Raw genomic sequence first — 22,454 nt, forward strand, 5'->3', positions numbered from 1 at the left:
GCTTTTAAAAGAACAAGACCAAAAGTAAACATAAAGAAGACGAAATAATAAAAAGAGGGAAGTAAGAAAGTATTTGCAAACGCAGGTGTCAACCTTCCATCATCGTGACTCAGTCTGTTTCACACAGAGCATTCAGTTCCAGTGAAACCTACACACTTCAACAACTTCCCATTGTGTTCTCAAACTTTAAAAAATGACACAACTTCGATCCAGCTGCAGTGGGGAAGTACACTCCCGTCAGGACATTTCAAAGAACAAATTTTATTTTCATTTAAGAAAATCAGTTCAAATCACGAAGTGTAGATTCCATGCAGAACATGAGGGTGGAGAGACCTCAGAAGGGCTTATTTGGCTTAAGTGCAGGGATACAGACTCTGAATTTTTGGTGTTTTTGCTTCGTAAGTCTAATGGCATTCATGCTAGAGTTGTCATTATGAGATACATTTGATTGACAGCTCCTTAAGGAACAAGGACAACAGCATCAGGCATCAGGCAACTCACACCAGTGTTTAATAGCAGCATTTAAGCAATATCATTAGTAAAAGTCAAATTACAGCATACATAGATTTTTTTTCTTTACTTTCCCTGTTTAACCAAAAGCTTTAACTACAGAGAACCACAGCAATATTATGTTTATCTCTTGGAGATAATAATATAGGCAAAGACATGCACATATTTAACAGTGAGTTAAAACACTGACTTCAAAACTTCTTATGTAACAATTGTGAATATTGTTTTAAACTTTTGTGTTAGGATGCAGGGGGCGGGGGGTGTGAAGGGAGGGGGGAAGAAATTGACATGCCCTTGCCATGAAATCCTTCTTTTGAGAAGAACTGTCACAATCTCTACAGTCCCCAAGGCTCTGGAAACCTGTGTTTCTGCGATTACCTCAATACCAGTAGTTGAACAGTAGAAATTTGAAGCGATTTAAATTCCATGTCAACTTTATTTTCCCCTAGAGCCATTAAGTTGGGCCTTAGAGGCCCATCAATCATTGTGAGTAGTTTTCTAAACCCTGGACACATGGAAGCCTTGTATCAGACACCCCAGTGCCCGGGTTCTTTACCCTCTGATCTAGAAGCCGGTTGGCGGCTCTTGACCTGTGACTTCGGATCACCAGCATGAACACCGCAGTCAATGCTGTAGATGCACTCATCCTGGCTCCCATCAACCCACAGGCTAAGGCTGGAGGGGCACCCACATCCTGAGTCCCTCGGCTCCTCCATTAAACCCCAGGCCCTCTGCTCCCAGGGAAGGGAGAGCAGGGCTCTCTGAACTTCCCACATCATTCCAAGTTTGAGACTCCAAGTCTCAACTCAAGTTTCCAGAACCTTCCACTACAGATGAGGATCTCTAACACGGTATCCCCAAGAATAACTTGCCAAAAGAATTTAGACCCCAAAGGAGTCCTCCCAGCCATGCTCCTCCCTCCAGTGCTCACGGCCCTGGGGCTCAGGCAGACAGAACTTGAGAAATGCAGGGATGTCAAGCAACAGACACAGAACTGGATGCTTGCTCTCTCCGTCAGCTTCCCAGTCTCCCCATGATGTGAGGACTTAAGAAAGTTAGTCACTAGAAAGTTAAAACACGGAAAACAGCACTTGCAAACCCCCACGTAAAGCTTCTGAATACGTCTGTGTTATAATTAGGCTTCATTTCTGGAGCTGTTGCCTTTAATCTTTTATCCACGCTAGCTCTGTGCAAAAAAAATCTGAAACCTAGACTGTTTACTCCCCTCACACACGTAAAGAACCGGTTCCTCGCTGGCTGAGAAGCTGAGAGACCCAGAACACAGACACCCAAGAAGCTTGTATGCTGCTGCCTGCCCTTAAGCTTGCTCGTGGAAGCTGGTTTCTTTGCTACATCCATATAACCAGCATCCTTTGGGATCAAAAAAAGAAGATTAAAAAAAAAAAAAAAAACCCTGCTTGCCTTCAGTCACACAGACTCTCTCATAGTCAGCGCTGGGTGGCTTTCACAATGTTGTCCAGTCACCATTTGTTCACAGTAATTCCTTCCGGTCTAGTTAGATGAAGCCCCTCCCAGTTCTACCTTCTTGAACCTCGGCTGTTTGTAATTGGCATCCTTCATTCATCAGTAACACCTGAGGTGGCAAGTTCTGTAACAAGATCGCCCTGGTTCCTCAAGGTCGCCAGCTATCCCCTGGGTCTGAGGCACCGACAGCTCATCTTGTCTTGCGGCATGCCAGGAAGAATATGACAGTGGCTGTGGAGACTCAGTCACCAGCTAGGGTGTTCCTATAGAGGAGGATCTGGTGAAGGGCAGGGGGTTCAGGGGCCTCCAGAGCACAGTGTGGTGGAACTTGCCCAAGAGACCCTAATGATACTGATCTGGGAGGCCAGCTCCGGAGTTGAGATGGCTCTCATTCTGCTTGCACACCTCCGCCACTGAGTCAGGGCATTTCAGAAGTAACAACACACACCCAACACACCAGAAGTAAGTTCTCAGAGGGTATAGGAAGCATGGCCAAGCTCTGGCTACCCCTCCTCACCGACAGAATCTCCCCAAGTGTGCCACTACGGCTGAAGCTAAGGAAAGAGCAGGAGAGGGCAATCAAAGGGGCGTTTGAGAGGCAGCGAGTGAGGAAGGATGAGAAAAATTCACATAGGCCAGTGAACAGCACATGCCTTGTGTTCACTCTTTTCGAGGAATAGTTCGCAGATGCCTGTGGTTGGCTGAACCAGAAGTCACCTATAGAACGAGGAAGGGGAAGCTGCTTGGCCGACAATCTCATCCCCACTGTCCTCCCCTGGAGAACTCCCCAGAAGTGCAGAAACCCCCAGAAGTGCAGAAACCCCCAGAAGCAAGCCCTGGGACCCACCTGGGGTTTTCCGAACAGTTCAGCGAGGGTTTGTGCACTTGTCGTCCACAGATCCTGAGCAATTCCAGGAACCTGATTTCTTGAGTCCCCCTGAAGGTCCAGGACTGGCACTGACTCCAGTCACTAGCAAATCTCTTCCTTCTTAGGACGCAAGGACAGGGGACCACAGGGTCAACTGTGCCTGGAAAGGCTGGCCCAGCCTGAGACTCTGCTACAGGGAAGAGTTACCCACAATTCCCCCTCTGTCACCATGTGGCTGAGCAGTTCCAATACCCAAAACAAGCTAAGGGAGAAAACGCTTTGCAGAGCCACGGGCATCGGATGCCACGTAAATAAACCAGCCTTCATAATCGGCATCTAAGCTTTTGAAATGCAGTACTGTGGTAGACAGCACCTCAAAGAGACCTACAGCACTCAAAGCTCAGCCAACCAGGGGTCATCACACTGACTCCCACACTCCAAGTTGCTAGAGGACTAGCATGGTGGAGCCCAGACTCAAAGTCTTTTCAATACTTTGATGTCTCCAATTCCTCAGAATCTGAAGCTACATAGTATAGCCTGCAATGTCCAGAAGTCTGTTCTCCAGCAGAAAGACCCAAGGTGATGTCATAAGCCTGAGCAATAGGATAGACTCTCGTGCGGCTGCCAGCCCCAGCCAGCACTGTGCAGGTTCAGAAAATCTAGAGGGAGTCATTTCTACAGGGCATGTAGAGGTGGAAAGCTCATTCCCTTCCCCTCTCCTCACTCATTCCTGTGGCCATACTACTGTCACTGTACCCAGAAGAGCACTTAAGAGCCCAGGATGCTCATGGGGCCAGCACGAGGACTGACAGGACACAGCCAGCCACCAAGACCATCAAGGAGTAAATGTCCAGGCCTGCTAATGCTTCCGCATGTCATCAGCACATAGACAGGATTACCTCAGACCCACAGACCAGCCTCTGAGCCATCACACTGAGAAGAAAAGCCACCAGGTAGAATCAGAGGCACAACGTGTGCACAAGAAAACAACAGAACACCTTGACTACTGTGTGACTTGACACATGCTAGCCTCACACAGAAGCAGCCCATATCCACAACATGTGAAGCCTTCTAAACAGTTCTTTATCCTCAACTTTTCCACTTAAGAGGGAAAATATTCAAAATATTCAAATATGGTGTCAATTTAAGCCACGTACAATTACCATTTGCAAGCCAATCAGCAATGATGAGGCTCATTGGACACCTGCTGTGTATGGTCATATAAGAAACAAGGCATTAACTAGACAGATCATCAACACGTCATCAAGAAGAAACCCAGCATGCAACTCTTTAATGGCCAAGGATCTGACTCACTTCCCTACACAGTCACTTACAGATTGAAAACATGAGAAAGATTTGCAACCAGCACAAATGAGAACTGGCACATACATGCTGGACAGCTGAGTTTCCCCAGGAAATGATCCCATTCACGCATTTCTCTAGTTCCCACACTTCATGATATGTACACATGTAGGTAACAAACCCATAAAGCCAAGAGCATGATGCAGCCACACACCCATTGTTCTTACAAACACAATGAGGTTTTATCGAAAGCATGGAGGTGCTCAGGGACTCTGTAGCCTGGTATGGAAGGAAGTAGGTACTTAGGCAGGTGGTCCTCTCCTATCTGAAGCATCCTGACCTGGAGTTTCAGTCAACAGAAGGGAACTATCACAGCTGGACCTCTGTGCACCTGAGAGGTGGGGGAAAGCAGCGACCCAACCCATCCCGATTTGAAGCTGAATCATAAGCAGCTCCAGACCCTGCATGACTCACGAACCTAGCAGCCAGCTCTCTCTTCTGACCTCTCACATCCGGGGGAGGTGGGACAACTGTGAAAACCATCAAGTAAGGATTTCTGGAGAGGTAGGATTGAGAGAGGCTGAGACAAGAGGATAAAAGCACAAAAGATGGACAAAGGGGGACCGGAAACTATTCCATTCTCAATGCGTAAATAGAACAATTTAGTCAAAAGCAACAATAACTTGCCTAAAATATTCAAAAAGGAGCCTCAGTCTCTTCCACTGCTGAATACATATGTGATCAGAATAGCATAGAACAAGTCTATTACAATACCTCTTGGGAATGTTGCTGACTGAACTACTCTGTGGGAAGCTGGAATTGGTGTGTGTGTGTAATAGCAAGCCTTCCCGCTATTTAAATATTCCCAAGTCCATTTCTCCAGGAAAGGTCCCACAAAATAACTGCTACCTCAGAGCACTGAAGCCGAAAAGCTTGTAGAGAAAACATCAATTTTCTGTGAAACAACCTAAAAAGCAGAGCTTTGCAGCCACCTGACTTCAAAGACCCACACATTTCCTCTTCCTCCTGGCTGCAGGAAATATGCTTGCTGTATCAGGGAGGTCGCCATCGTCCAGTGTGGGATGGAGGGAAAGTCACCAGCATCCAGTGGAGGATGGAAGGTACCTCCAAACTGATCTTAATAATCACTTACCAGGAAGGGCCACAATAGAAGAAGTTTGGCACATTAATGGACTCTCCCTGTACTCATCTGGGTGACTTATCTGGCCCAGGTCTTAGGGACACTTTCCCAAACACTCCATTTAGTAGGAGTCTTTGCAGGAAATAGGCTACAATCAGGATCCTAAGTTGTTTTAGAAATACACACAAGCTCCAGGCTAAGAGAAAATTATTAGAACGACAGTTCCCAGGAAGCATCTTCCAGTTTCAGGAGCAATTCGAACCAATATTTAGCAAATTTGAGGTTTGGGGTGCAAGTTATCGCTTTCTTGTGGTAGCTCTGACCTTTAGATGTGCTATCTGTGGAGGACAGAGCCACAGGTGTGTGAATACATGCCACCAACACTCATACCAGCATGCCTTCTGGACAAGCTCTGCCTTAGCCACAATATTGTTAAACACATGCATCTAAGATGCCTCTGACCATGAGAGAACAAGGGAATCATCACAGCACAGAAAATCTCATACACAGGTTTGTCCACGCCCCGCTGTGGACAGTGTGAATGAAGAAGGTATGCCGATATCTACAGCAGCAGCTTTGGGTTCCACAAATCACATGAGGTATCTTTCTCAAGACAAAAATACTTCTGCTCCAAACAAACAACAACAACAAAATCCATGCAAAGGGCTTACAATTCTCTTTAAAATACACACCTACTGCAGTATGCACGCCCTTCCCTGGCAACCATTGAAAAGTCATCATTTCCCATGATTTTAACAGTTTTCCTTTTTCCGTCCAGAGAATGACTTAGGCCTTTGCAAATGTAAACACTGTTTACAGGGAGATAAGTCATGAAAATAAATGGGTGAGCTGGAAAAGTTAACAAGCCAAAAGCTTACATTACGTTTGTTTTTTAACCTAAATTACACGCTTCATAGGAAGCCCTGATTTGGCACGCATACAATGTCCTTTTTGGCTTAAAAAAAAAATGTGTCTTGCTTTTGTTTCCTACCTCCTAAAATATATCAGAGTCTTAAATCTAATCATTATTTTTCTGAGATATGACAATGTAATGTTTTCACAGCATTTTCCTATGGCAAGTATAAACAAATATGAAATTGTCATGAAAATCATACTTGTCAGACAAGTGGTAAGGATTCTGACTCTAAATTAACATTACCCCAGGGAATAACGTTCAGGGAAAATGAGCATTAAACATTTGTTGGGACAAGTTTAATGAAAAAAAAAGTATGTCTGTGCAAGACAGCATTTCTCTAGGTGTACATATTCTCCCAAATGATTCTTTGTTTTCACTCACAGCACAGAGTTTCATTTGTCAGGACTCACCCTCTGGTGCCTCTTCCAGACCGGTGGTCCTCAGCAGAGTCCCTGGGCATTGCTTAATTCACCCTAAACTTCTCAGTTCACAGGACTGTTTCAAAGTAGAGGCACTGCTGTTCTCCTGAGATGAACTTAATGGGTCTCATGTTCCCAGACAGACCTCTGGCTACCCATAAGAACAGACTTGAAAAGCCACCCCACCCCCTCTGCCCCACTTAGGAAAGATGCCTGTCCACAAAGTTTCAATTAAATAAAATCCATTATTCTGCACCACAACTGTATTTCAAAACACACAGCATAGAATATTGGCTCTCCTCTCAAAACTAAAGGGAAAAAAGAACTTTTCCCCTAAATTAACTGCCTTTAAAATGTAGATTTCAAATATTCTTCACTGTTTTACAGAACTGGCCTTATTCCATGGAGATCTGAACATATTTGTAGAATGCTATTGGACTCTCACTCCTTGAAAGACACAAACTGTACAGAATTTTCTTTTGTTTCAAAAATACAATTATAAAATGAAGCAAAATTGGAAAATAATCTTCAGTGGACCCAGAAGTTCCTAAAGAAAATACTTTAACAGCCATGGAATGTAGTTAGAATGATATGAATTGTTGTCAGGAGAACAAGCTGCCATGTTTCATGATAGTTCACCATATCTTCTTCTCTCTAACCCACACAGGAGCTGGGGGGGCAGGAGGCCCCAGTGAACCTTCACACGTGGGTGCAGTTGGTGGATGGCGGGGGTGTCTATTCGGCTCCTGTTTTCTTTGGTATCACTGGGGAGTGATTCCTTGCGAATGTGGCACTTGAACACTTGCTTGTATGCCTTCCGGAAGTTTTCCGAGAGAAAAGCGTATATGATGGGGTTCACCGAGGAGTTGCTGTATGCCAGGCAGTGGGCAGTGATCCTGAAGAAGAAGGAAGCTTGGGTCAGCGGGAACGCTCCGAACTCAGCCCAGAGGTGGACGACGTGATGGGGCAACCAGGATATGCCAAAAACCACAACCACCACCAGGACAGTCTGTGCGGTCTGGAAGAGAAGAGTAATGGTAGGGGGTTGAAGAAGAGACAGGTGCTGCATGAATACACCAATTACATCAGAAGAACACAACACTGTACAATACACCCCAATAGCAGTCCTATGTACTTCAGTGGGATCAAATAAAGGGTTAAATTTGACCTCACATAACACCTCTGTTCATCATCTCAAGACCTTACAGGGTCCTGACTCCTAGGCGTGTATTCAGTACATGTGGATGTGGTAAAGTATGAGATTAGAAAGGTTAGGAATAAGATTAAGGACTGTCATTCCAACTAGCAAAATTCTTCCAGCAGCCAAGAGATCCAGAGCAGGATCTGAACCAGAGTTCTGAACCAGTGTCCCCTAAATACAAGACCCTGACTCACGGAACAAAACAACAGAACAGCAAGTCTCTTCCAGCGTGCACACGCCAAGTTTTGTCAAGAGCCTGGAGCTCAGACGAACACTGACACCAACAAGTTGAAGATGTTAGTTTCTCCTCATTAAGTATTACTGAAGACAAGAAGGAGACTGGGGAGCTAACATTCTCACAGAGTCATTCCAAGTGCAGCCTGTAGACCAGCCAGGACTATTGCTAGCTTAACTTTGACCACACTCCTGCTGCTCCTAAGTCAAAAACACTCGAAAATTTTGGGCAGGGTCCCCATGTTTCTTAGTAATTCCTACTGAACAGACAACAGGAGAAAACTGTGTTGTTGTTGTTGTTGTTGTTTGTTTTTGCTCTTTTGGGGGGGCCCACCACTCAGCTCCCAAATAAATCACATATGGAGGCTTATTCTTAATTATAAATGCTTGGCCTTAGCTTGGCTTGTTTCTAGCCAGCTTTCCTTAAGTTATCCTGTCTACCTTTGGCCTCTGAGCTTTTCCTGTTCTCTTACATCTGTAAATCTTACTCTTACTCCATGTTGGCTGTGTGGCCGGGTGTCTGGCCCCTGGAATCCTCCTTCTCGGGCTACTTCTTCCTGTCCCTCTCACCCCAGATTTCTCCTTCTACATATTCTTTTTTTTTTTTTTTTTGGTTTTTCGAGACAGGGTTTCTCTGTGTAGCTTTGCGCCTTTCCTGGGACTCACTTGGTAGCCCAGGCTGGCTTCTATATATTCTTTCTGCCTGCTAGCCCTTTCTATCCTTTCTCCTGCCTTGCTATTGGTCAATTCAGTTCTTTATTAGATCATCAGATGTTTTAGACAGGCAAAGTATCATAGCTTCATAGAGTTAAACAAAGGCAACATAAACAAAAGTAACACATCTTAAAATAATATTCTACAACAAAACTGTCATGGGCTTGTGATCTCAACACAAGGGCACACAAACTGATGGAGCCATGTACTGTGCAAGGCCTCCCAACTGGCCACCCATCTAGAAAGAAGGGCAAACCTCAGAAGACCTTTTGTAGAGGACACTGCTGATAGGAATGTAGTTCATGGCAGGACTTCCTCTACTGCTTCTTATAAAAGGGGATCCTATTGTTCTATGTGAAGTCTGAAATATAGTACATGGTAGCAACATCTCCAGGACTGATTCTTGGCAATGAGCTAAGACAGCAATAGAAGGTTCATCACTGAGGAGGGTTAAAAACCAGTAGGAATGACCAGACTTCTGACATAGAAGGTAGAGAAGGGACTAGCTGGATTTCAGGTCAAAACCAGCAAATACTAGGAGGCATGAGGGACAGGAGAAGAAAGCTAAACTCACTATCAAGAGGCATCATGGATTTTGCAAGACATACTGGCCAGACAGTAGGTCTATTGATCATCTTTGGAGATGACAAAACCGCCCCACAAGACTTGATTTCCTCGTTAATGAAGGAAATCAATGATCAAAATGATTCCCAGATTGTGCCTGGATCATGTGAGCACTAAACCAGCTCATCTATTAAAAACTCACAGGCAGGTGTTACAAAGTGAAAGCTTGCCTATTAAGTCCACTTACAGCCTGGGCTACAGAGCAAACGTAATTAGCTCACATATATTAAGGAAGTGTTTGCTATCAATCCATTTGCCCATTAGTGTGTGAGAACTGCCACTCTGGTGATTTCGTCAAACAATCTAGAAATGATTATATCCACAACACAGGAGAACATAGCTTCCTCCATCAAAGATGATCAGGCTATCTCTCTACAAAAGTATCACCCTGTCAACAATGCACGTCATTGCTTCTTTTAGGAAACATGGGCTAAGTACAAAGCTAAGAGCAGATCTACACCTTGGCAGCCTACAGGTAAGATTCATATCTTATCAAGATCTGAAATGCAAATGGCTGTGTGCCCTGAGTATGCAATAGTTTTTATGGCAGCTGTTTCCCTGAGCATTTGTGATTTACCCAAACATGACCTCTAAATGTTTGCAATCCCTCGGCTTTTCTCAGAAACATGCATATGAGCCAGTTTCTTTTTCGTGGTCAATTGGCAGCTTTGAATGCAAGTACCTAATAATTTATGATACAAATATTATGAACAAATACTATATTCATATTCATATGAACTATCATCTACCCAAGACTGCTCCTATGACAGCTAGAATGCTTCTGAGCACCACAACAGTCCAGCTGGGAATCTCAGAGAAGCTACTCTCTCCTGTGTGTCTCTTTAAGCACCAAAGTCCACCTGAGTTGATGTTCTTACCTGTCTCACATGTCTGTGTCCTTCATACAAGCCCTGGGTCCTGGGCCCAGTCTTTGAGTTCACTCCACTTCAGCCACAGTAGTATGAAAAGCCAGATATTCCCCAAGAGTGGGTGTTGCTTTCCTCTCCTCCTCCTCCTCCTCCTCCTCCTCCTCCTCCTCCTCCTCCTCCTCCATTAGTTTTATTTACTTATTTATTACTCATTTAAGAAATGCTAGTGGAGCTGGAAAGAGCAGAACTGAGCAGTAGAAACTCTGCCCTGATTAGAAACTGTCCTTCTTGATGGATGACGGCTCCTCGAGTATATAACTCAAAAAGCAATATGTCTAGAATACATCAGCTCAAAGTTAAAGATCTATTCAGAATAATGGATGTGTTCTAATCCCAGCTCCTGGACTGTGGTAGGTCAGTGTGCCCATCATTACCCAAGAGCACTCTGGGCCCTGTCACTACGACTGACTCAGTGGATAATAGTATTAGATAGTTACCTTGGAATCTGCCTCTCTACAAAGCTCAGAAGCTTTTTGAATCCCTGATGAACTGCATAAAAGCCACAATAAAACTGGGGTTATCCCATGGACCTTAAGTGAAAGCAATTAAAGAGGTTTTACTTGATCCTGACAGCTCCCACGGCAGAAGCATGTCTGCTCCTAGACAAAGCAAGGGAAGCTGCCTCTGCTGTATCCCTCTGAGTATCAGAATGTAACATGGACTCCCCTGCATGGGAAGCACTAGGCTGCAACAGAGACGCTGCTCTGCATGAAAAGGGAGGTTTTAATCTTCACTTCCAACACTGTGTCCCTGTTTCTTACAAAACCTTTTGTCTTTACCAGGGATGGTATGATACTCAGCGTATACATTACTGACGTCATTCACACATTTGGAGCACAGAACCCTAACTACCTTTGACAGAGGAGCAGTATACACACTTGAGATTTGGCCCTTTATTAGAGTGATTTCTCTTTCTTTCTTACACTGGACCCGTCTAAAAAGTATATATTAGTCTCCCTTGAGAAGCGAGTTGCTCTCTTCAAGCAGTCTGAGACATCTGCCTTTTCTTCAAAGCCTCACTCACAATGTGTCGAACAGAACTGGGCTGGGGAGGAAGGAATGAACTCAAGGTGAGGACATGAATGAACTCAAGGTGAGGACATGAATGAACTCAAGGTGAGGACATGAAAAGCCCCATGCAAGTGGTGTCAGCAACAGCCAGAAAGCTCACTTGTCAAGCCAGGAAATCAGAAAATAACGACAAAAGCGCTTCTATTGAAAGAGCCCAGAAGTTCATAGGACATCAGTGGACCTTCGACAAGGTTTCCCCCGAGCACCTACCCTATGTGCTGCCTAGCTCATCCTCTCTGTGGTACCTAAGGTTCTTCTCTCAGGCCAGCCAGCTTCAAGCCAGAAGCATCTCTTTCTGCCTAGCAGCGCTTAAGCAAAATCCTTAATAGGTTATTAAGCTTTTAATTATTACTGCGGGGCTGGAGAAATGGCTCAGTGGTTAAGAACACCAGCTGCTCTTCCAGAGGACCTATGATCAATTCTAATACCCATATGGCAGCCCACAACTCTCAGTACAGTCCCAGGAGAGCCAAAACCCTCTTCCGGCCTTGAAAGGCACTGCACACGTATGCTGCACAGGTATACATACAGGCAAAATGCCTGTACAGAATACATACACATTAAAAAAAAAGTCAATTGTTCCTGAAAAGAAATCTTACCTTCTTCCTGCATTTTCCACCATACGTAAATAGTTGTCCAATGTGACAATCACAAAGGGCTGGGATTGCCCTTCATAACAGTGATAGAACTCACACATCACTCTGTCTGGTGATGTGACTGTGTGCATCTCCCAGACTCATGGGTTGAAATCTGATCACCAAGATGATGGTATCTAGAGGTCAGGCCACTGAGAGAGGATGAGGCTATGAAGGAAAGGCCCTTCATAGTGGGGTCATTGTCCTTATAAAAGAGCCCAGAGTGCCACCCACTCCATCCAGCATTGATGGATGCAAAGAGAAGGCTGGGGCCAAAAATCTACCAGAGCTTAACCTTGGTCTTCCAGCCTCCAGAACTATAGGAAATGGATTCCTACTGTTTATAAGCTACACACTGTGGGATATTTTGTCCTTGTCACATTAACAAATGAGTACAGCACATTGACAGAAAACTGCTAAGCAACTGAGCAGGCCTGGAAATAAATGTTATCAAAATGAGAACACTACCAAAATCTCTACTCCGCTGACCCATTCTCCATGGGAACCCATTTCCCATCCACCCATGACTGTGGTTTGATGTGCAATGTCCTCTAAGCAAGGCTCACAGATTTGAAGCCTTGGTCCCCAGCTGAGGATGGGCCTTGAGGTAGGGCCTAAATGCAAGAAGTCAGTCACTGGGGGGGGGGGGGGGGCAGACCTTGAGGTGTCCCAGCTCAGCCCCACTTCCTGCCCCTCTCTGATTTCTGAATGATGACACAGTGTGACCAGTCACCTCATGCTTCTGCCACCACGTCTTCTCCACCTCTTGAACTCTCAACCCAAACAATCCTTCCTCCCTTGAATCGCTTCCTTTCGGATATTTGATGACAATAACAAGGTAAGCCGTACAGCCATTGACCATCAAGATGTGTATTACATCAGCCTCCATCAAAGTCCCACATCGTCCCTCATATAGTCAGCATTGAGCATGGGTGTCCTGATGACCTGTGCTGAGATCCACAAAGGGTCCCCAGCAGACCTTCTGTGATGGAATGCTGAGGGCTGGGCTGCTCTCTGCCAGGATGGCTCTTTTCTACCTCAGTCTCTTACTGCTCCTCTGTCTTCCTTCTCCTCATCGCCTTGCTTCTCTCTTGCCCTCTCTGTTGCTCCCCCTCCCAGTCATCTCTTTCCTACCTCTTTCGTATACACACACACCCCACAGTCATGTGTATTTGTTCTATGCAAACAAAAAGGCAATTAAATCTGCCAGACGAGCTCCGACATCTGTTCAGCAGCCATGAGGGGTTAGAGTCTGAGAAGGGAGGAGAAACATCTCCCTTCTCATTGATTAAACTTTCTTCCTTATAGAGTAGGAATGAGCAAAGGATTTTATATAAATAGGTATTCATTTTACATGTGCACATGCTTACAAAATGACCATTTATTCTACGTTATGAAATAAAAGCGAGGTTTTCCTCATCTTCTCTTACAAGGCCGTGCATCATCCCTTTAAACATATTGTTCTTTCTGGGACCTTTTTAGCTTCCCATCAACATCTCTTCAAAGACAAGGATGAGAATAAGCGAATGTTTCTTTAAGAAGAGTAGTTGCATCTTCTCAATCAGAATAAACTTGTTCTTGCTTTATAGTCATAGGAATTAAACCTCAGGCCTCATGCAGGTCAGGGATAGGCTCTACCGTGAAATTGCATCCCGGCCCTTTTCAATTTACTTTGTATTTTTAGACAAATTATGTCTTGCTAAGTGACTCAGATTTGCCTTGAACTCCAGATTTGGTATCCTGCTATCTCGGCTCTCCAAGTAGCTGGGATTAGAGGATTTCACCGCCTGGCTTAACTCTTTTGAATTAATACTAAATATTTAGCATAATTGGTAGGTATCTCCCTCACTGTTAAATCCCAATAAGGCCCCTCTTCTCTAGTCTCTGTGTGTGTGTGTGTACCTGTGCATGCATGCCCACACGCATACAAGCATAGGTCACAGTTGGGAGCACATGCTTGTGGAAGCCAGAGGACAACATCAGGTATCTTTTTTTAGGAACAGTCCACCTTGCTTTTTTCTTAAGCAGGGTCTTTCACCAGCCTATAGATGGTGATGGGTGCTATAGGCTGGATGCTGGCCAGGGAGCCCTAAGGATCTGCCTGTCTCTGCCTCACCAGTTCTGAGATCACAAGTGCACACCACCAGGTCCAACTTTTCTTTTCTTTTCTCTTTTAGATTTGTTTATTTATTTATGAATTTATTTAATGTATATGAGTGTTCTATCTGCATGTACAGCTTTATGCTAGAAGAGGTCTTCAGATTCTACAAAAAATGGTTGTGAGCCACCATGTGGTTGCTGGGAATTGAACTCAGGACCTCTGGAAGAGCAGCTGAGTGCTCTTAACCACTGAGCCATCTCTCCAGCCCTCTTCTTTTCTTTTAAACATGAATTCTGGAGATGAAACTTGGTTTCTCCTGCTTGCATGACAAGCATTTTATTAAATGAACTATCGCTCCAGCTCCCTGAAAGACGTTACTCTCCAAACACTCATCCTACTGAACATATTTGGACATCCATGTTTTTCTCTTGATGCTGGCTCCCAAAGGAAGCCAATTCCTTTCAGAAACCAGGGCTCATCTTGTTCCTGCACAGTACCTACAGTCTATGAAGAGCCTCCCAAGGAGAAATTCTACCAAGTCCTTAATTGTTCTTAAGGACTCGTTTTCTTGGAGGTGAGAAGTGGTGCTTCAAGAAAAAACTAATAGATTAAGAGAATGTGGAAGCTGCATTAAAATACAGAATTGGTAGCAGAGGAGGAGACACAGGATTCAGGGCTGATTCTCGTCGTAGAATTCATACTTCATCAATTGTTATAAAGAAAGATCTGCAAGCTTAAAACTAAACCCAACTAATGACTGCTGGGATGGAAGGAAGGGCTGGGGCAGAAGGCTGAGATAGTCATTTATTCTTAGGCAGCTGGTAAAAAAATATATAGATAGATAGATGGATACATAGATAGATAGATAGATAGATAGATAGATAGATAGATAGATAGATAGATAGATAGATAGGGTGGTATCCCAAGTGCAAGTTATTTTGAGCTGCTGAGAGGAAAGGCGTTTCTTTGGGAGGCAAAAGCAGAAGGATCACTGCAAGTTCAAGGACAGTCTGTTCTACATCACAGGCTCCAGGACAGCTAGAGTTGCATGGCAAGACTGTCTACAAACTCTTGGGGCTGTGTTAGGGGAGTGGAACTCCTCCACATTGATGAAGATAAACAGGGAAGTCAGAGCAGGTTCTTCTTTACTTAAGTCAAAACTTTTAGAGTAAATATGATTATCTGAATGATTATTTACATAATATATATAATTGATCAGAGTAAGTATTTAGAAAGAAAAACAAGGTATTTTAAGATATTTTTGGTAATGTGTGTGCGTTAAAATGTCTGGTTATCCTCCCTCTAATCAAATTGCCTAATAATTTCATTCCACTGTCTAAACCTAGAAATCACATGAATTTCATCCGAGTAAAAGATAAATTAATCCTGGCATGTAAAACAGCTTTTCCTCAATGAATGAAAATGCAGTGAATCCCAGAGAGTTGGAAGCTTTAACTTGACTCAGCAGAAGGCATTAAATGGGAGTCCCTGCATGAGGAAAACAATTAAAGAGGGGTGGGACCCCGCAAGTTGTCTTTCTGGCCCCTCTGTGCCAAAGTCAGTTCAAGTCCAGAGAAGAGCTAAAGCTACTGACTTTGCTCTTGGGGCTGAAGAGAGCAACACACCAAAGCTTTCACAGACGAGAATCCAACTGATAGCTTCAAATCACGCTTAAGATATTGTTTGCTAAACATGCAAGTTACATCACAAGCCCCTCTGTACTCTCCCAGGACCTAAGTCTGACCTCTGGAAGTCTGTCTTTCCTGGCCTCCCCACTTTGTCCAACACAGCTGAATGGTGGTTGCCTGCCACACATCTCCCTGGCCTGACTTATTCTCCACCCTACCCCCTTAACAGTCACAGTTCACAAAAGTGTCCATCTCGGACAACTGGTTTTCAACCTGTGAATGGATGTGAAGATAATTTAAAACAAAAACAAGTTAAGCTCTCAGAACTTGACAGATGCAGCATCTGTTTGTGAATCTTACCTTTTTCTTGGATGCTTCTGACTTTTTTGACATGTTCTTCAACTTCTTATGCAGATGATTAAGAACCTGTCAAAGGAACACAGATAAAACAGGTTTACCTCATGCATACTTACACATCGTCTCTTTTCCAGTGACAACCATCGAACATTCTGGTATGATAATACTGCTGTTTATAAAACAATGAAAATAGAAGTACATCTTAGATAAAACACAGCCCTGAATCAAAGCCGCTGAATATGTTCAGAGGTATCCCTGGACGACGGACCACACCCAGACATGGACAGAGCCATGGAGAACGCTAGCATGCTCAGAGTTTCTTGGAGAAAGAGCCTCACCTGGGGTGGAGGTGGGACTTACTCCTGCAGTCCACTGCTCTACCTGCCCAAGAATCTACATGCCTAAAAGCACCAGGTCCTACTCTAAATGGGGCACAAGGACAGCGCAGAGACACACTGAAAACTAGAGTCCCGGGCTGTGGGAGTTCATGATGCAGCGGAGAAAACCAAGTGAACAGGAAGAGACTACAGCCTGACAGTTACTCGTGTGGCTCCCCAGATCTGCACCGGCTTCTGGGGCTTGCTATGAACCCCACCCATTACAAGTCTCCTAGAGCAAACGCAAGTCAGCAAAGCTCATCCTTTTTCATACAGTTCAAACACTGTGTGGTCTTCAGACACTCCCTTTTAGGAATTCGGCATCACTGGTGATTGCAGGTTTTACCCTTACCATAACTGTCAGGGAGATAAGCTAACTTTAATAAATCGGGAAGCCATTCTGTTCTCTTGCCACTGTCCTATTTGGGAGAAAGGATGTGAATGTTGTTGTTGCTGTTACACACAAAATTCACAATCTGAACTTGCTCCACCGCTGGCTACCCTGCAGAGCTGGTCCCAGGTTTGTTTTTTAATCTGATGGAATAAATTGAATAAATGGCAAAGGGCTTGAAGTGGTCTGTGGGTTTCTGAAGAGGCTCTCAGGACACGGAGGCATGTTCCAGCCACTTGGATGCTTCCCTCCAACACCGCAGAATGGAAATAATTTAATTGAATTGGCCTTACTGCCGAAGCCTGCTCCACTCTGCTGGAAGCAGCACCATCAGTCATGTCCTAATTGAGAAACCTCAGGATTCACTTACCAGCCCTCCCCACCCTCACAGCCAGAACAGCCAACCTAGCAGCCGTCTTCCGTGCGAATCTGTCCTCAGATTTCCTGCCCTACTGAGACGTTTCTCACTGCTGAAAACACTTCAGTGTCTCTCGGCCACACAAGGCTTTGTTGTTGTGGGAGCAAGTGGATAGCTCCCTGATACACTGTGAAGTAGCTCTGTTCTGCCTACAGAAAGTACGTGGAAGGCAGGAACTGAGGAGTTTTCAACAGCAGCAATGAGGAAAATTGCCGTAAGAGGAAGGCGAGGGCCGGAGCCAGGAGCCTGCGGATGCAGTCAGGACGGACCAGCCAGCTGACGACAGCTGGCGTGTTTGTAAATTCCCATATATAACAGCAACATTCACGTCATTTCTCCAGGCAGAACAGTGGCAAGAGAACAGAATGGCTTCTAAGCAGCTATTCCAGCTGGAAGCATCTTTTGCGTAGATGTTAATATCTGCAAACTTATTAAAGCTAGCTTATCTCTCTGACAGATATGCTAAGTAGAAAACCTGCAAGATAGTCATAAATCACCAGTGATGCTGAACTCCTAAAGGAAGTTGTCTGAAGACCAGAGATTGCAATACTATGGGTCACAGAGGGAAAAGGATACAGGAGATGCAAAAAAAAAAAAAATCACTACAGGAGCATCGGTGGCCTACTTCTCGATGTTACTCAAGTTTACACAATCAGACCAACTAAGCTGGGTCCTAGTCCACAGAGATGATTCTAAATAGGTTTTTCTTAGCTCTGTTTCCCTTCTACAGCTCAGACTATGAACACACAATGGCATACTGTGACAGACCTTACGGTCCTGACATTGAGGAAGAGAATATAGCCATTGGGGTCAGTTATGCTATCATCTCTTGAGACAGTGAGCATAACAGGGATGTGTCCTCACTTTAGACCTAGGAGGGTTCTAAGCAGAATGCATGCTGAAGGAAGAGAGTGGTGGGCAAGAGCCCTACAGTGCAGACAGGACCCATCTGCAGGAACACGGGGCTGCTCCAACTCACTGCGCTCTCCAGGGTCTTTCAGGTGCAAAGAACTGTCTTGCTAAACATGGATGAAAGATCACCTCTGGAATGCAGTTCATTCAGTGATTTTAAAAAGAAAAAAAATCTAAAAGGCATGGTAATCTCAAGTGCTATTTTGGCCATCTGTGGTTGTTCACACTGGCCATCAGCCCAGTTCTTGGACATACACAGTCAGTTCTGAACCTATCACTGAAGTTTCAGAGTCACTAACTAATCACACCTACTTAGTGCCTGCCAGAAAACAGTCCAGGTAACTTATCTCCAGCTTCCTAGGGCCTGGGATAAATTTGCAGGTATTTACATTGACTCAGAAGGTGTTTCCAGCTAGAATACTGCTGAGAAGCCAACTTTCTATGGATGAAAGGTATTTAAATGATCGGCTATTCATTAATTCTTAAACTTTGTCTTCTGTGGAACTTTCGTAGACTCTGTTGACAGCCTGTTTAGTCCTAAAAGTTTACTTTTTCATTTCCACAAAGACTGAAATGATTTTCCCCCCTAGGGTCTTTGGGGTGAAATGAAGAAAGTGTATGTCTCCTTTTCAAAGCGGCAATTAGAATTTAAGAGACCAATATTTTTAAATATGGCTCTAGTTCCCAGCCCCTTGTCCTCCAGGAACCAATTAATTGTCACCTCCGGAAAGGAAACCCTTCCTCAATCCTTTGCCAGTCTGACCATCTGGTCAGTGGCTGTATCCCTTTGAAAATCCTCTTTCTTATTGATAAACTAGAGATGGCAGTTCCCACCCAGAGGGCTCACAGAACAAGCTCATGGGTGTGTGCCGGTACCCCACAACTCCCTGTGCAGAGCAGCCTTTGCTTTGCATTTGAAAAGACTGAATGAATGAATGAACCAGCTACCTCCAAATAGCTAGGCTGCCCTTGCAGTTCTGAAACCAGTGCACTCATTCAGGAAATACAGACATTCAAAAGACACACTGGTCATCTAGATGCCAGGAAGATGGCTCCCTTTAAATGGATTTTTCTGGGGGAGATGTGCCTTATGGGTGGAATGTAAGAAACCATTGCTTTTCTAGACAAGTGGTTATTTATGGTCCTACTGTCACAGCCCAAAAGATCGGGAGTCGGGGAAGGATAAGTTGCATGGAAACTTTAGAATTTGCCCTGCAGGGAATTTTTTTTCCCTCTGCTGGTTCTGATAGCACCCTGAAAGGAAATATGACACTGAGGTAACCCCAAGAGTCACATCAAGTAGCCACTAAAAATAGGTTCTGGATTACTAGAAATTAAGTAGTGCCTAAGAGGTTTAAGGCTTTTGATTAACATAAACGCCCATCACTCTGTAATTCTTTAGGAGTTGTGAGCCATAGGTCCTTCAGAATACACGAAGACAGGATGAGTATGCAGCTCCCCAGCTGTGTGCTCTTGCTATCCCTCTCCTGAGTGAGCTCACCACATGAATCCCTAACACTGTTCACACAACCTTGCTGGAAGAAACACCTGTCCTTCCACCCATGGTTCCCTGGGAACTTCAGTCAAGTCTCTTTGGAGAAGTAGAGCATCCCACTTGGATTTTAGAATGCTAAACTAAAGTTCAAAGCCCTGGCCTGAGCAGAGGCTTACAGAGCCTGGACTCCGAAAACCTGCTGAGGTGCAGAAGCCAACGTGCTACCTGGGAAGAGCACTGCTCCAGGGGCCACACCAGCAGGTCTTAGCAAAGAGCTAAGAGGGGCAACTAGACCCCTGCTGGCTCTTAGAGGAAGCACAGGCTCTCTGCAGCCCGCTTTGTCCTGTTGTGTTAGTTTCTTGGAGTCCACAGATCTTGTTTAAAAGCTGCTGAAACTGAGGAGGTTCAAACCTTTTGGGCAGCAGATCTGGGACACACTGCTGCCTGCGAGGCGGGCGATCGGAGGCAGAGCTGCAGCGCCCCTGAAGGAAAGTCCCTCTACCCAACTTCTAGACAGGAACTGCAAACTCTCCCCAGCACCTCTCAAACTCTTGAATTAACTTTCTTGAGCAACAAATCATGTCGGAGCAAACTGAGACAAAGTGGAGTAGGAAGGGAAAGAGAACAGAGGAGCAGGATGCCAGGCTCAGTCGGGGGGGACAGGAAGAGCTGCATCAGAGCCTGGAGGGCGCTCCCCACTCACCTTAGCATAGCAAAAGCAGATGAGCAGTAAGGGCAGCAGGTAGCCGAAGATGAAAGTGCACACCACATAAGCCTTCTTGTGGAGCTGGTTGGGCCAGTGCTCCCAGCAGAAGGTCTGGTTGCTGTCCCGATGGAAGAGGCGCTGGTGGTAGGCCACTGGCGAGGCCATGGCAATGGACAGCGCCCAGATGAAGCCCACGCCCAGCAGCGCATTGCGGGACACCCTGAGGGAGGAGGAGCGCCGCGAGTGCACAATGGCCACGTAGCGGTCCACAGACATCGCGGCCAAGGTGAAGATGCTCACGAGCATGGACACAGTGAAGAAGTAGTGTATAAACTTGCAGATGAAGGCGCCCAGCACCCAGGTGGGCAGTGCGTACACGGTGGCCTGGAAGGGGATGCAAAAGAGCAGGTAGGCCAGGTCTGCGATGCTCAGGTTGAGAATGAACAGGTTGGTGGTGCTGCGCGGCTTACCCGGTTTGCTGCGCGCCAGCACAGTGATCACCAGGCTGTTGCCCAGCACGCCCATCGCGAAAATCAGGCCAAACACCACCAGCGTGATGAAGTTCTCCACGCCGATACCTAACAGCAGCCTGGACTCCGCGGTGGGAAGCTCTGGATCGCTCCCGTTCCCCTCGCTGAGGTTCAATGTAGCCAGCTCCATCACTTACTGGGACACCCCTTGGGTGTCTACTCAACGGAGCGTGCTGGGAAGGCGTGCCAGGCAGAGAAAGCCGGCTCGAGGGGTAGCGGAGGATCACCGAGTGGTCCAGCACAGAGCAGCGAGAGTGGATGTCTCCAGCTAGAATCTCCCGCACCTGACAAGAGAGCAGGGGGGCAGCGCCCCGGGCCGTGCCTGGTAGAAATGTCCTCTGTGCCCGACCTGGCTAGAGAGGGGGTGGTGTTGCCAGTACGGAGTTGAGCCTTCCCATGTGTGGGCGGCAGGCTCCAGAACACAGGAGGTACCGGTCTGGGCTACTCGGATTGCTAGCAGTCCGCGAGCTGGGCGGGTGGGACTCGTCCAGGCGACCTGCAGGTGGAGACTCTTCTCCGCCTTACTGGTTCTAATCCCTTGCCGGCGGTGTCCCCTCTCTCCAGCAGCGCCTTGGGGTCGCACCTGTTGCTCTGAGCCTCTTCCAGCCGAGCTCCCAGAGCTCTGTGGTACACACCTTGGAGAGCGCAGAGAGTCGCAGAGCTTCCCACACCTCCCTGCCGCGCTGGCGCTGAGACTGCCTTCTCCCAGGTCCTCTGCAGGGCGAACCTCTCTCGGGGTTCCCACCGGCGGGCAGAGTTTCTGCTGCACGGGAGGGACAGTGAGGACTCAGCTGCGTCCCCTCTGTGCCTCTCGGGTCCAGCCCGAAAAACCACAGCTTGCTCTCCGAGCCTGGGCGCCCTCACCCTCCTTGCTGGAACTGGAGCGCTGTTCTCAGTGCAGTCCTCCCGGTCCCGCAGGGCGACTGTCCGCACCGAGAGCCAAGCTGAGTGCGCTCCTGTGCGCAACTGGCTGAGGCGACAAGCTGCGCAGCCTTTCTGTCAATTGGTACCTTTGGTCTTTCCCGCTCCCAGCAAGAGCAGAAATAAACCCCACGAAAATCACAGGCTTGTCCTGCTACCGGAGGTTCTGTGACATCCGCTGGCTCCCTGCTCCGCTCCCTCATCCAGTCACAAGCTAGGGAGGGAAGAGGCAGGGATGAAAGGAGCACCGCCTGCGTGAGTTTTCATTAAGAGCCTGCCCTGCGCTCACCTCGGGGATCAATCATTTCCACCAGCCATTACTCATCTGAGTGACACAAACGGAAGCCTTGACAATGCTGGGTTTGTAAAGAGTCATGTGAGTGTGTGGAACGTCCACCACTGCTGAAACCAGGGCACACCAACGAGAAACAGTTGATTATCTGGTAGTGCACATCTAAAGAAAAGCCTGCCTTTGCATGTACTCGGTGTAGGTAGGGAGTAACTATATCACTTTCAAATATGCCAGCGTCCTCCAGTGTGTGAGTGACCACGACCGCTGGACACAAGGC

At 46.1% G+C, this 22,454-nt stretch overlaps 1 protein-coding gene across 1 annotated transcript; it reads right to left on the reverse strand.

Moving 5' to 3' along the window:
- Positions 1-241: 241 nt before the first annotated feature.
- Positions 242-22,304, reverse strand: Galr1 (galanin receptor 1). Its single transcript, XM_052742673.1, is given in 4 exon segments — positions 242-7,370; positions 7,372-7,659; positions 16,139-16,204; positions 20,432-22,304. Coding segments are annotated over 4 exon segments (1,047 nt in total). The 5' UTR covers positions 21,095-22,304; the 3' UTR covers positions 242-7,340.
- Positions 22,305-22,454: the final 150 nt, after the last annotated feature.

The sequence above is a fragment of the Peromyscus californicus genome, unplaced genomic scaffold (genome assembly GCF_007827085.1).
Source record: "Peromyscus californicus insignis strain IS unplaced genomic scaffold, ASM782708v3 Scaffold_17__1_contigs__length_78620276, whole genome shotgun sequence".
NCBI classification, from domain to species: domain Eukaryota; kingdom Metazoa; phylum Chordata; class Mammalia; order Rodentia; family Cricetidae; genus Peromyscus; species Peromyscus californicus.